The 14,423-nt window shown below is 50.5% G+C and overlaps 1 protein-coding gene across 1 annotated transcript; it reads left to right on the top strand.

Annotated features, from left to right (window-relative positions):
* The first annotated feature begins 7,458 nt into the window (after positions 1-7,458).
* On the top strand, positions 7,459-11,946 carry LOC147664917 (Krueppel-like factor 2). Its single transcript, XM_086949890.1, has 3 exons — positions 7,459-7,659; positions 9,457-10,372; positions 10,926-11,946. The coding sequence occupies exons 1-3, from the start codon at positions 7,591-7,593 to the stop codon at positions 11,099-11,101; spliced, it is 1,161 nt and encodes a 386-aa protein (XP_086806016.1). The 5' UTR covers positions 7,459-7,590; the 3' UTR covers positions 11,102-11,946.
* The last annotated feature ends 2,477 nt before the right edge of the window (positions 11,947-14,423 follow it).

Here is a 14,423-nt window from a genome sequence, read left to right as displayed (position 1 = left end):
AGGATCCCTGAGGGACGCTGCAGGTGTTTTTGGTGGTTCCGGATTGGAACGGGGGGAGGAGGACTCTCTGGGTTCTGTCGGTGAGGAAGGAGGTGGTCCAGTCCAGGGCCTTGTCTCTCATCCCTGCGTTGTAGAGGCGTGTGCGAAGTGTGTAGTGGCAGACGGTGTCGAAGGCGGCGGAGAGGTCGAGGAGGATGAGGGCTGCTGTCTCGCCGTTGTCGAGTAGGATTCTGATGTCGTCAGTGGCGGCGAAGAGGGCGGTCTCGGTGCTGTGGTTGCTGCAGAAACCAGATTGGGAGGGGTCCAGGATTTTGTTGTCTGCTAGGTAGCGGGTTAGTTGGGTGTTGATGGTTTTTTCGATGACTTAAGCTGGGAACGGAAGCAGGGAGATGGGCCTGAAGTTCTTGAGGTCGCTCGGGTCCGCCTTGGGCTTCTTAAGTTGATCTCGGCGTGCTTCCAGGCCTCGGGAAAGGTGGCGGTTTCGAAGGAGAGGCTGACGACGTTGCGTAGGTGGGGTGCGATGAGGCTGTTGACTTTGTTGGCGATGTGGTGGGGGAGAGGGTCCGACGGGGAGCCTGAGTGGATGGTGCTCATGGTGTTGATTATGTCCTCGGTGCTTACGTTAGTCCATGTGGTAAGAGAGACGTGGTCGTTGTGGTTGGGAGTGTTCGTAGTGGTAGGGTACGGCGGGTTAATTCGGGGGTTGAAGATGTTGCGAAGGTGGCGAGGGCGTCGCACAAGGCTTGCGACGGCGGGATGTTGTTGGTGCAGGAGCTGGGGCTGGAGAGTTCTTCCACGATGCAAAAGAGCTCTTTGCTGTTGTGTGCGTTGTTGTCCAGGCGATTTTTGAATGAGGCTCTTTTGGTGGTCCTGATGAGGTGGTGGTGGTTGCGGATGGCGTCTTTGTGGGCTGCGTGGTTGGCGGGTGTTCTGTCGCTGCGCCAGGAGTTTTCGAGTTTTCTGCAGGTGCGTTTGGAGGCCAGGAGCTCTGGGGTGAACCAGCTCGCTCTCAGGCTGGTGTCTCTGTTGGTGGGTTGTCGTACTGGTGCTATGGTGTTGCCACAGTTTTCCATCCAGAGTCTGAGTGAGCGGGCCCCGTCCTCTGGGTCGGTGGGGCTGATCGGGCGGTAGAGAGCGAGGTGGGTTTCCAGCTCTTCTTTGGTAACTTTGCCCCAGCGTCGGTGGGGTATCTGTGGGGTGCGGTGGTGGGTAACGGGCTTTTAGAAGGTGAAGTGGACGCAGTGGTAGTCGGTCCAAGTGAGCTCGGAGGCGTGGCTGCAGGCGACGTGTGGGCTGGAGAAGAAGATGGCATTGAGCGTGTGGCCGGCGATGTGAGTAGGGGTAGTGACGATCTGTTTCAGTCCGAGGGTGGCGAGGTTGTCCACCAGGGTGGAGGAGTTGCTGTCGTTGTTGTTTTCCAGATGGAAGTTCAGGTCCCCGAGCAGGATGTGATTGGCGGAGGTCAGTGCGTGCGTGCGTGCTGATGAGGTCGGCGATGGAGTTGCTGAATTGGGGGCTTGGGCCGGGTGGTCTGTAGATGAGGGTGCCTCTGAGGGTGGTTTTGGGGTCCGTGTGGATCTTGAAGTGCATGTGTTCGGCGGCGGTGAGGGTGTCGTCGGTGTTTGTGGAGACCCTGATGATGTTCTTGTGGACGATGGCGATTCCTCCTCCGGCTCCGTTGGCGCGGTCTCTGCGGGAGATCTTGTATCCGTCGGGAATGGCCACTGCGATGTCTGGGGAGGAGGTTTCGTTCAGCCAGGTCTCGGTCAGGAAGGCGATGTCTGAGGATGCTGAGGTGAGTAGATCCCAGAGCGCGACGGCGTGCTTGCATGCAGAGCGGGTGTTCAGCAGGATGCAGCGCAGTCGGTTGGGGCCTGTTTCTGTAGGTGCTTTGGCGTTGTTGGTGCAGGTGAAGGTGCAGTTTCGGTAGGTGAAGGGGCCGTGGGTGCGCTTGGGGGTAGCTTTGTGGCAGGTAGGCGTCCGTCCGTTGTTGAGCGCAATGAGGGTGTTGGCGTCGTAGTGGAGTCTTGCTCTGTCGGTGGCGGGAGGGCCATGGGTCCTGGCTCTGTGAGCAGTCCAGGCGCGGACGGGCGCAGACGGCTTTCCCTAGGCGCGCCTTCGGCGCGGCCGCCATTTAAGGGGAGGTGGGGAGGAGGGGTCCGCTGGGAGGTGGGAGGGCAGGTCAGCCAATGGGCACGGGGCCGCACGGGAGGCAGCGGTGGGAAAAAATAAACGGGGGCAGCGGCGATGGGGACAAGGGTATCGGCGCACACGGGGGTACAGAAGGAAAAAGAGGGCAATAAAGACACACGGGGCACAAAAAAGAAGAGGGGCACAGGCAGGCACTGGCACACAGGGAAGGTCTTCCAGGGGGGGCCACGAGCGGAGCGAGGTGAGAGGAGATTTGGCGCAGGCAGGAGTAGTCAGACAGCAGAGCAGATGGTAGGAAGGCAGGAGGAGGAGGGTCCTGGCACAGGTGGCGCTGCAGTGGTGGGAAAGCGACCTACCCGGAGTGTCAAAGTACTCGACTGGTGAAGTTAAGGTTCTGGGCATAGACTCAGGGTCCCCAGGGTCAGGTAGGTACAGTTGGTACACCCTCAGCGGCACAGGTGCAGCCGGGTGCAGAGGTAGTTAGGCTCAATGGGGGCCTTCGGTTGGTGGCTGCTGGCTAGCAGGCCACGCAGCTGTGGGAGCTGGGCTCCTGGTCATTTGCTCAGGGCAAATGGGGAAGTAGGATAGGGTACAGGTTGCACTGCCAGGGGCACTCGGGCGGCTGGGTGCAGGGTGCTTTTGAGCCGTCGGGCGCTCAATGTTATTCAATGGAGATCTTGAAAAGGGAACAAAGGCTGCAGGCTCGGGGACGGAGGATCCTCTGGTGCGACCAACACTTCGAGGGGTAATTTGGGATCTTGGAGGATAGGTAGGCACCCAGGAGTTGGGCACAGGGGACCGTGGAGCACCGGGGTGTCTTTTGAGGTCGGGAAATTTAACCCCCTGCTGGTCGCGGTCAGAGGGGTCCTTTGTCCTGAGGCTGTAGGCGTCGTCGGGGTTGTCGAGGAGGGTCCTTGGGCACTGGATTCCAGGTCAGAATTGCCGGGGGGACGTCCTGAGGGTCTTGATTCACTCCAGCACAGGTCAGGCTTGGCGAGTGCAGAGTGTGCAGGGTTTGCGGTTCCGGGCTGATGCCAGGGCTTGTTACTTGCTTTGAGCAGTACCACTGCTTGTGGGAGACCCAGGTAGTCAGAGTCACAAGGCCTCCGGGGTTTTTGAGGTTGCTGACCACAGGAGACACCGGGTTTTAGCAGGAGCAGGTTTGAGGGGGCGACAGGCCGGTAGGGTTGGGGCCAAATCAGTTGGTGTCTTCCTCTTTTTAGAAGCTGCACGGCAGGCTTTCTTGTTTCTTGTTCTTCTTTCTTGTTTCAGAATCTGGATCTGTGGAAAAAGGTTCAGGGTGCCCCTAAATACTAAATTTAGGGGTGTTACAGGTAGGCCAAGGGCAGGGACCAATGGGTCCCTGTCCTGGGGTGGGTACACCCCCTAGCCTGCTCCTCTCCTGTGAGAGGGGGGCAGGAGCCTAGCTGTGATTGGGCTCCCATCTTCAAGATGGCCGGAGCCCGGGGTCGTGCATCACCTCGCCTCTCTCACCTGAGGGGTAAAATTGGCACAGGCTGGCACACCCCCCTTTCTGACGTAGGGTTTTCTCGCCAGTCTTCCCGCCAGAGTGGGGGTCAGAACTGGTGGGGGCCAGTTGCTAAGTACAGCAAGTGGTCTGGAGAAGCTCACAAAGGCGGAATGCCTTTGAAGCTTCCCCTGCCCATCCTAGGGGAGGAGGCTTGGCAGCTCGTCCCAGTATGTGCATTGTTGCAGGCCCAGGAGAGGGGGGACTCTCTACCCAGAAGTCCAGCAACATATCTGCTGTGTGGCAGCCTCTCAGACATGACGTGGATTGTAGGTTAGGTTACTGGGGGCATCTCTAAGATGCCCTCTGTAGAGCATTTTACATTAAATACCACACAGGCATCAGTGTGGGTTTAATGTGCGGAGAAGTTTGATATCAAACTTGTAAGTGTTCATTGTAGCCATTATGGTGCTGTGGAGTTCGTAATGACAACCTCCCAGCACCAAATACTCTTAATGGCATCACTGCACTTACAGTTCCCAGGAATGGCCCTGGGTACTGTAGGGGTACAGGGCTCATGCACCTGTTCCCACACCACTGGCATAGGGCACCCAGCTAGAGGGGTGGCTGATGTATGCCAGGGCAGTGGGTTTGTGGGCATGGCACACAGGGATGTGTGCCATGTTGACTCTTTATTTGACTCTTTATTTAGTTCTGCACCTAGACACTCAGCCTGCAAAGGCAGTGCGTGGGTGTCAAGGTACAGGGCCCCTAAGGGTGGCACAATAAGTGCTGCAGCCATTAGGGGTCTTCTCTGGTCAGAATGCCCTGGGTACCTAGGGTACCATTTACTAGGGGCTGACATGTGGCCAGAGATGCCAATTGGTTTTAGGCTTTAGTATAGTTTTTAGGGAAGGAACACAGGCCCTGGGTCCCTGATTGGCAGGGACCCAGGGCACAGCAAGGAAAAGTGCATCAGGTATCAGGCAAAAAGTGGGGGGTATTGCAACAGAAACTCACGTTCTCACACTATGCCCGAGAAACATTGGTCCCAATGGCTTGGTTTGGCACACTGTCACTGTTTAATATTGTGATATTTGTAGGAAGCCAGAACAAAGTATGAAAAAAATGGGAATTTCTGTGGCGACCACAACAGAGGGTAGACATTTCCTTGGGCAACAGCAGAAAGCCACAACTACACCTGCATTAAAAATAAGGGTTATTCTGTGGATGAGAAGCATATAGTTGAGCTGGTATGCTGGACATGTCTCGATTCTCAGGAGCTTCTTGTGGAGAAGTGTGGTTCAATGGTTAGAGCGGCAGACCCTGATGCAGAGATCTTGGACTCAATCTCCCCAGACCTGATGATTCTCACCTCGGTGCCTAATCTAATCATGGGTCCCACTCTGTGACTCTGGGCAATAGCTTGCTTAATCTCCACAACGGCCCCAGCAGCGCTTGGATGCCTGGTTTCACCTTGGGGGTGCCCAGGAGTGGACATTTCACAGGAAAGGCCAGGAAGGGTTCCACAGCGGTATGAATGCAGCGCTACGAGACCTCTGGGTAGAAGGCGCTATATAAATACAAACACATTTACATTTAACATATTGTTAACTGGGACCCCTCATGTTTCCTTGGACCCTTTGAAAATATATTGTTTTATTCTAGTAACAGGAGTTCCCATTTTGTACTAATAGTTTCAGGAATCTTTTGTCCACTCAGACCTGTACACCTCATGAGATTTGGTTATATACTTATGCTTTGTCTTGAATAGTGCTCAGATTTCAGAACACTGTATAGCGCGCCTTGATACAGTAAGTCAATCGCAAATTGTAACATTGTTACAGATTATTCGTTAAGCACTTTGTCACCCAAGGGCAGTAGAATCTGGTAGGGAACAGTGGCAAGGGTGCGAGAGGGGTTTCTCCTAGCTGTGGATCAATAGACATGAGAAGATGAATTGAAGATTATAGCGAAAAAAGATAGGTTTCACAGTTTGTTTTAAAAGACAGGAGAGAAGGAGTCAATTTCAACTCAGTGGAAAGGTTATTCCAGTCCTTGCAAGCCAGAACAGTAAAATATTTGCCAACAGAGAAGCATTTTTTAATTCATGGAGCAACCAAGAAATGTTTTGTTTCAGAAGAGTGAAGGTGGAGTGTATGTGAATATTTTAAATGATTTAAGAAAATTAGGGGGAGAGTCAAAGTAAAAATATGTGTGCAAGACACAGAAATTTAAAGCAAATCCTTTTCGAATTGGTAGCCAGCAAAGCTTGGACAAATTTGATTTAGATGATGTGCAGCAAATGGTTAGAGCAATTGCTCTAGAAGACTGGTTCTGGACTGTTTGAAATCTGAATATTTTATGTTTAAAGATGCTAAGATAAAGAGAGTTACAATAGTCAAACTGAGAAACAATCAGTTTTTACTGAAGTGAAAGGGCAAGAAAAGTTTTTTAACATTACGCTTAGGGCGCAGATGTCAAAAAATGATTTGAACCTCATTTTGGAAAGTCCATTAGTTCCAGAGTCGCACAATCTGGAAAGAGGTTATGGAAGGCTGACAACTGGTTAAATAGACTTAGACACACTGTCTATGGCACATCTGATGCAAATGTAGCAGCTAAGTCCATGATTTCCAAATGCTTCTATGAAATTAAAAGCTGAGTTAAAAGGGGCAAAGGGAAGAAACTTACTCAATAAAGCTACAAAATATAACCATTTGGAACAAAAAAACTATCCTTCTATTCCCCGTAATTCACCCTATTTCCTTGCAATGACCGTTGCTTAGGTGGCCACAATATCCCTCGTTCAAACAAATAAATATGTCTCATTTGGCCATCAAAAATTATTTATGTAAACACCCACATTTCCTCGGTTCAGCACCCACAAATGTTGTTCGTCTCATTCCAAAACTGCCTACTATCCTTAACGCTGCCCCTCAAAATATCTTATATTGATTCTCAAAAAGTCCCTTATTTGGAACAGTAAAATGTACTTGCTGCACCACAATGCCACCCTGTTAGAATAACTTAGAATGGCAATTATACAACACCCAAATAATCCTTTCAGTCCCAAAGAATGCCTCCCTAAAAAAACAAAAACAACAGCCTTAATCGTCTTCAACGAACGTCAAAGCGCCCAGTCTTTGACCTCCAAAATACCTGTTTTTTTTGTGAGGAAAATAAACATCCCTCGTCGCCTACAATACTGCTCCTGGCTCCACACCTGAGGAGCCGCACGCGCGCGCTGGTCCAACGGCCTCAGCCGCGCGCTCGCGCACCGCGCATGCGTCCCCCAATGGACGCGGCCCGCTCGCGCCGCTCCCTGCTCTTGATCCGGGGAGAGCCCGGGGAGCTCCCTCTCCCCCTTCCCCCTCCCCATCCATTGAGCAGCGTCACCGTGACGTCAGGACGCTCCCCGGAGGCCCCGCTCCAGCGTGTTATTGTTATTGTTGCCTCGGTTGCCCGGGGAGACGGATCGGAGGCGTGCGCGGTGGGCGTGGCCTAGTTCCTTTGAGTGGCCCTGCTAACGCAAGCGCGTGGTGGGCGTGCCGCAGCTGCTGTGAGGGCAGCGGACCATCTGGTGGGCGTGGCTAAACCGCACAAGGGGCGTGGTCAGTTTGCAGGAGCTCTCGGTTTAATATGAGAGGGCGTGACCTAGTAGCTATGGGCGTCCTTGGAGAGCGCCCCGTAGGCGTGGCCTCGAGGCCCGAGGGGCGTGGCCTGGCTGCACTTTAAGAGCCCTGGCCTGGCTTAGCACAGGAGAGAGCCGCTGCCTGGCCTGCCTTCAGCCTTATATACCGGGGCTATATTTAGGAGGTCTGCCTCCATCCTGGACGTGTTTCCTGCTGCCCTTACCATTGGCCCGGGCCCGCCTGGACATTACTTATAAGCTAGCGCTCGGGGCCGGCCGATCAGAGCAGCCCCAGACACGCACGGCATTACAGAGACCCTCAGCAGCCTGGGCTACCATGGCTGACACCACCCTCCCCTCCTTCGCCACCTTCGCCAGCCCGCCCCGCGACAAGAGCTTCCAAGAAGTAAGTTGCAATATTTGAAAAAAAATAAATATATTTTATTTTTTTTGCAAATGCAGAGATTAGATCTCATGCAGCTGCAAGTAAACTTTTAGCCCCGGTATGAACTGGCTGCGTTGTGTTTTGCGTGCCTGTGATTTCTACAAGCTGACAGCTGTGTGCACTGCGGTGCTCCCGCCCGCATACCGATGCACGCGCGATGCCCTTTGCATAGACTATGAAACGCAGATATTATGGATTTATTTCAGTTTTGTATCCGCCCTTACTGTAATGTATGCTCTGGCGCAATGAGCGAGGACACGCATGATCTGCAGTTGCTGAGTTACGAGAAACTTTTCTATGCAATTATCTGCGTAGCTGTTATTTTTTGCGCACTTTCTGCAAATGCCCACCTGAACAGGTGTCTTATGCCTATGCAGGTGGAAAGCACGCGCCCACTGTTATATAATATTTAACTGCATCTTTTGGTTTTTAAAAACAACTATAATGACTTGCATATGCGCTGTGTACCAGCTCGAGGGATCGGAGCAGCTGTGTGTGTGTGTGTGTGGGTGTTGTGTTGCACACACTGATGCATCTGCGCACGACGCACATACACGCTATTAGAATGTTTAGTCCATGTTACCACCGTTTTGCGCAGGGTTCGCCTCTTTGAGCCCGGGGTTTTTGCACAGATGTCTCCGTGCAGCGCGTGTCTCCGTCCAAGCGTGCCTCGCAGTTGAGTTCTTTGGTGCGCGGAGCTTCCTGCGGTTCACTTCTCACACGTTTCCCTTTTAAAGTTCACCTTTCTCTCGGGTGGAAGTGCAGCGTGCGGCCGCGCGCACAGCTTCGGAGAGCATTTGTGTCCCAGAGGTCTGCACTGATTGCACAGCGGCTAGTGGCCGGCGCCCCAGATGTGCGCAGATGTAACGCGTTTTATTTGGCAGGAAAAGGGGTTCCTCCTGGAGAAAAGCATGCATGTCTTACATTGCAACGGGCTTCGGTGATGAAGCGCCTAGCAGCTAGTGCCCGGCGCCCCAGATGTGCACAGATGTAACACTGTCTTGCATTGCAACTGGCTTCGGGGATAAAGCGCCTAGCGTGTGCCTGCGCATTCATCAACAGTTCAAACACTTTTTAAAGTACATACATGCCTTGGCATTGGGCAGCTGTGCACAGCTGGTCCATTTTCTCGTATCTTTTCTTTATGTAGTAAAGGGGAGCGGTGCTTTGCAAGGCCGCCGGAATTCGAATGTCTTGCAATGCGGGATTGCACAGCGCATAGCGTCACAGCTCTGAAATGGCTTTTTCACAATTCCATCAAGATGTTGCTTCATGGTGTACACACGTGTGCCCGGTTGGCACCGAGCCTCTGATATTCGGTAACACTGCCCTCAAGTGAGGCAGGGGTCCTGTTAGTTTCAGACTAAAGTTGCGAGCAGCTCTGGCAGTGAAGAGTTAAGTTATCTCACCTGACCCTCTCTGGTGCGTGCTGCGTCAACGGCGCATCCGTCTTCTTGTTCACGTTTCTAGTTTTCTGGACGTTGTCTGCCGTTTGGTGTGAGAGTGTGAACTTTGAAACTTAGCAACAAATAGATAAAAAAAAGTAGATGTTGCAATAATCTTGCCTTTCCGCAGGCATAGACATGCTTCCAATGGGCAGTTCTCATACAGTTTTGTCATTTCTACATGTTTATCTGAATGGTTTAATGGGTATTGGGGTGCATTGACTTTTAACACTGATTTTAAAATTGATGACGTTGCATTTCATACATGAACCTTTCCCAGATGTTAACCCCTGTATCTCTTGTCTCCTTTCAGCAGTGGAAGTGCGATATTGAAATCAACCCTCCCCAGAGTGGCTGCGCCATGGCGGGGGCCATGCCCAGCCCTGACACCCTCCTGTCCAGCCGGAAGGAGGACGAAGACCTGAACAATGTCCTGGATTTTATCTTGTCCATGAGTCCTGACCACCTGGACCAGAGCCCGCCCAGCGATGGCTACTCCTCGTCTTCGCCGGAACCCTGCCCCTACTACCCGACAAATCCGTCCCCCGGATGCTACCACTCGCCGGAGCATGGGAGCCCTCCGCCCTACTCCTCCAGCAGCCTCATGTCCGAAATGATCCGCGCCGACTACGAAGCCAGCTATGGCCACCACAACCAGGTCCAGGGCAGGTTCTTCATCTCTCCAAGCTTTGGGAGCCAACATTTCATGGACAACATCAAGGCAGAGCCCAACATGGACAGTTATGGGCCTTCCATGGGCCTGGTGCCCCAGACCTGCCCCAAGATCAAGCAAGAAGGGAACGCCACCTGCATGATGGCCTACGAGCAACCTCGGGTGGCCAGCTCGCCGCAGATGGCAGGCGCCGACACGCCTCCGTTGAGCCCCGATGACCTGGTGATGAGCGAGTGCCAGATGATGTGCCACCCCACGGTGCCCTATCCACCCAACTACCACCAAAGCACCACCTTCCACCACCAGGCCCAGCTGCAGTATCCGGGCATCCCCCACTTTGGCATGTTCGAAGAGGGCCTCACCCTCCAACCCCAAGGACAAAGGGGCATACTGACGCCACCCTCATCCCCCCTGGAGCTCATAGATGCCAAACCTAAGCGAGGGCGGAGAGCCTGGCCGAGGAAGAGGACGGCCACACACACCTGCACTTACACCGGCTGCGGAAAAACCTACACCAAGAGCTCCCATCTGAAAGCCCACCTGAGAACACACACAGGTAAATACAAACTCTGGGGCCAGACCTCAGCGACTCAGCAAAATGCTGCATTTGAGAAGTCATTTAATCTTTAAATACAAGATTTATGTGAGATTGGGGCGGGATCAGATGTCAATAGTATTTCGGGTGAAGAAAGTTACCCCACAGAACTTATCCCACACCAGTCAATTTCATTTGAGGTCACGTAGAAATAAACTTAATGGTGAGCTAGGATTCACCAAGATCCTTCCTTCCTGGGCAAGGGGCAAATATTCTGGCAGTGTTTAAAGCAATGCTTGACCTCTACAAACTAGTCTGTAAGAACTTTGTTGGGTCTTTTGTTATGTAACTTGCTTTGCACATTGGATTGAAAAAGCTACCAGTTTTAATTTGTTTAATCTCTGATTATCATGATAAATCTCCCAAGCCCACCGAAAAATCTCTTACCAACCCAGAGAAGGGTGCATGCTTGCCTTCTGTAGCCTAGTTAATCTTGTAAATGTCAACTTTTATCCAAAATCTGATGGTGTTGCACTTTTTACTCAACCAAACTTTCTTCTTCTTTTCCCAACAGGTGAGAAACCTTACCACTGTAACTGGGACGGCTGTGGGTGGAAGTTCGCCCGCTCCGATGAGCTTACCCGCCACTTCCGCAAGCACACCGGCCACCGGCCCTTCCAGTGCCACCTCTGCGACCGGGCATTCTCCAGGTCAGACCACCTGGCCCTGCACATGAAGAGGCACATGTAGACCCCAGAGGTGGTCTCAGGACAATGCCACATAGAACTGATCGCCCCCTAGAGGCCCTCTTGCAATATGATGTAGCTGGTACTACTTTGGGAGGTGGGGCGGAGACAAGGGCGCGCCAAGTTATTGGTGGAAGACGCTGGTCTGAGAAGAAACTGGGCTGGGCCTACTCAGTCATCTTATATGGGCATAAATCAAAACTGGAAGAGCCTTAACGAACATTGTATGAACTGGAAAAAAAACAACCTCAGCGCATTCATCTCAATTTCGACAAAATGTGGCTGGAATGTAGTCTTTATAGCTGACATGCTTCTCGAAAGCAAAAAAAAAAGCAGTAGATTCTTGTTTTTTTTTAAATAGGATGAAGAAAAGATTTTACTGTATTTGTGCATTCCTGATTGTAACTGCCACATGACAATGTTTGTAAGGAAAACTGCCTCGTTTATGAGATTCTGTGAATGTTTATAATGTTACATGTCTGATGGACTGGCCAAAAGAACCAAAAAACACTCCCATTTTCAAACAAATATATATTTTTCTAAAGGTGTGCAATAACTCTTGTCCGTTCCAGACACGTTCTTACACTATTCACAGGGCTAGATGCCTTGTACGAAAAAAATGTATTTTAACTGCCAAAATGATTTTTATATAAATATATGTATATGTGTATAAATATTATATTTGTAAATTTTGTACAGTAATAAATATTGTGAAGTATTATGTAAATACGACAAGACAGCAAATGGCATGTTGTCCATTTTGTAAAAAAAAAAATTAAAAAGGTTTTCTGACCGTGAAAAAATATTTCCACCTTTCTAAGAAAAAATAAAATGTGAAAGACATTAAAACACGTTTTGGTGTGCTATTTCGGTTCTCTGCTTGCCGTCTGCTTTTAAAAATATTTTAACCTTGGAACAATTTAGTCTTTTTTTTGTGTGTACATGAGAGAGTCTTGAAAAAAATTCAGAACGTGACTCGGGAAGGGGGAAACACACAGGGAGCAGTTGTTTAGTTAAAAAAATAAACACAACTTTTAATTTGAGGCCTTCCTTCTAGCTAATGCTATGCTATTTAGGTGGTGTGTTTAATGGCTCCCAGCTGTAGGCACGGTGTGCCAAGATTGTGTGGTTTTTCCTATAAATTGAAACAGTGCATTTATATAATTAGAGAGGCGTACTTTCAAACATTCCTTTGCGCAAAGTCAACCGCTGCACTCAATGTCTCCATGCAAGAAAAAAAAACACAGGCACAACAGAGGATGCTAAAAATATATTTGTTTCTCTTAGCTTACTTCCCCAGGGTATACAGAACAGAATGCCCCTTTTAGCTATGGGCTCAATGAAAAAAAAAATCCAATCGCCCACCGTGCTGTACTCGTCTCTTCTGAAAAAGACGTGTTTTTATTTCTGGTAAAAATGTATATTTCAGAGTAGAAGACTGTTCTTTCTAAAAGGCCTCCTTCAGTTCGAAGCTACAACTCTCTTCAAAGCCTCTATAAATCCCCTAACACAAACCATGCCACCCTCAAGACATATTTTGGTCTGAAGAATTGTGCATTTCAGTTAAATGCACGTGTTGCTGTGTACGTGTATCAAAACTGCCTGTTTTGCAGCACGTTTATTAAAGCGCTTAAATACCTCTGGCTTGCTGTTATCTGCTTGGCACTAACTCAGTGGCTGGGATGGAGGCCACAAGTGAAAAGGCTCTTGTCTGCTGGGCACAACAACACAATTTTTGTGTTAAACTTGAACAGACCCGTCCTCAAAAACTCCTAATGTAATGTACACCCCACGCTGCCTGGCTTTACCGTGACATTAATAATACATTTATATACCGCTAGGCCTCATCACAAAGTCTCCGCACCCTGCTACAACATAGCACACCTCTCCATTCACTCACACCACACACCCCTGCTGCACACAATGCAACGCCATGCTAACACTGTACACCAACGTCATCCTGCAAGGCACGCCCCACTGCACCACAACTTGTGCACCGTGTGTCACCACGCCAGACGTAACAACATTACACTGCACCACACTGAACGAGATGACGGCACATCACAGCGCCAGGGTACAACTCCACACCACATCTCCCTGTGAGGGGCTTTGCACACTGTATTATTACACAACAATAGTCAACATCACTCAAGGCAAACAGGGCCAGTGACACACGCCCAGAGAAGCCGCGCTAGAACACGTCACACCATGCAATTTAAAAACACACACACGACGTAAACCGAGCCAGTGGGGACCCCCCAGTCACGCACCGCGTGCCACTTTAGACATCTCAGCAGGCCGTGCCTTCCTACGTCACACAGGGTAACCCCACGTCACACCCACCCTGCCACTGCTTGCACCACAGCACAGCTTTTCATCCTCAGCCCTCATTTTAACAGAATCTTCGCACGGACGAGTCTGCTCTGGCACCAGCAGCTCCTAGCAGGCCTGCTAGTGATGGAGACATCCTCAGCAGAGCTTCAGCAAACCCCAGGCTCCCACCCCGACTGAGCAGCCCCCCACTCTCGGATCTGAGACCGTTGGGTGTAGAAGGTGGGTAATAGAAGGAAGTAAAAATGTGCACAGCACAGGTGAGCACTCTCCGGGGGTGGGGGAGGGGTGTGTGTCCATGTGCAACAGCATCCTTGTCTCATCAGGACCACCCCCGACCCAGCTGTAATTTAGGGAAGAGTTCATAACGCAGAAAGAGTTCACAAGGTTCCACCCTCCGTGTCCTCATCTTCAACCTGCAGACTAGAGAAACAAGCATTTGCAAAGCAATCAGTCTCGCCTTTTGTACATTATGTATTTATCTGTGCAGCACATTAGCCTGGGAGCTGAAACATCTACTGTTCTTTAACATGGAGGGAAAGTAAGCACCAAACTGCGTGACACGTCAGGAACGGGAACACATGGAGAGAAATATTGCCTTTCAGCAGGAAATGGTATGTATGGTCCAACGCAATAAAAAAATATTATTGTCTATGGGTGCTCATGGGAAACAATTTCTACGACTGGAATCTAGAGAATGCTAAAGCAATTCTGGAATTGTACTGCCCTCTACTGGTCCTTTTCTATCAAGACCAGTTAAATAGAGGCAGTTGAACAGAAAAAAAGTCCCTACACGGAAGCAGACAAGTCCTAGGGCTGATCTCCAGAGGCCACAAGGTACATACACATTTAAGTATATACTAAAGTATATATAAGAGGTCTCGAATGCTCGACCTAAAAACCCTTAATGGCATAAGTGGGGTCACAACTGAAAAACTCACTGCCTCTCCATAAATTATTTCATCTCCATGGATTTGAAGGTGCACTGCTCGCCT

Source organism: Lissotriton vulgaris, unplaced genomic scaffold, assembly GCF_964263255.1.
Source record: "Lissotriton vulgaris unplaced genomic scaffold, aLisVul1.2 SCAFFOLD_1101, whole genome shotgun sequence".
NCBI lineage: Eukaryota > Metazoa > Chordata > Amphibia > Caudata > Salamandridae > Lissotriton > Lissotriton vulgaris.
Note: the sequence above shows the minus strand (reverse complement) of the source record. Positions and strands in the feature narration are given on the sequence as shown.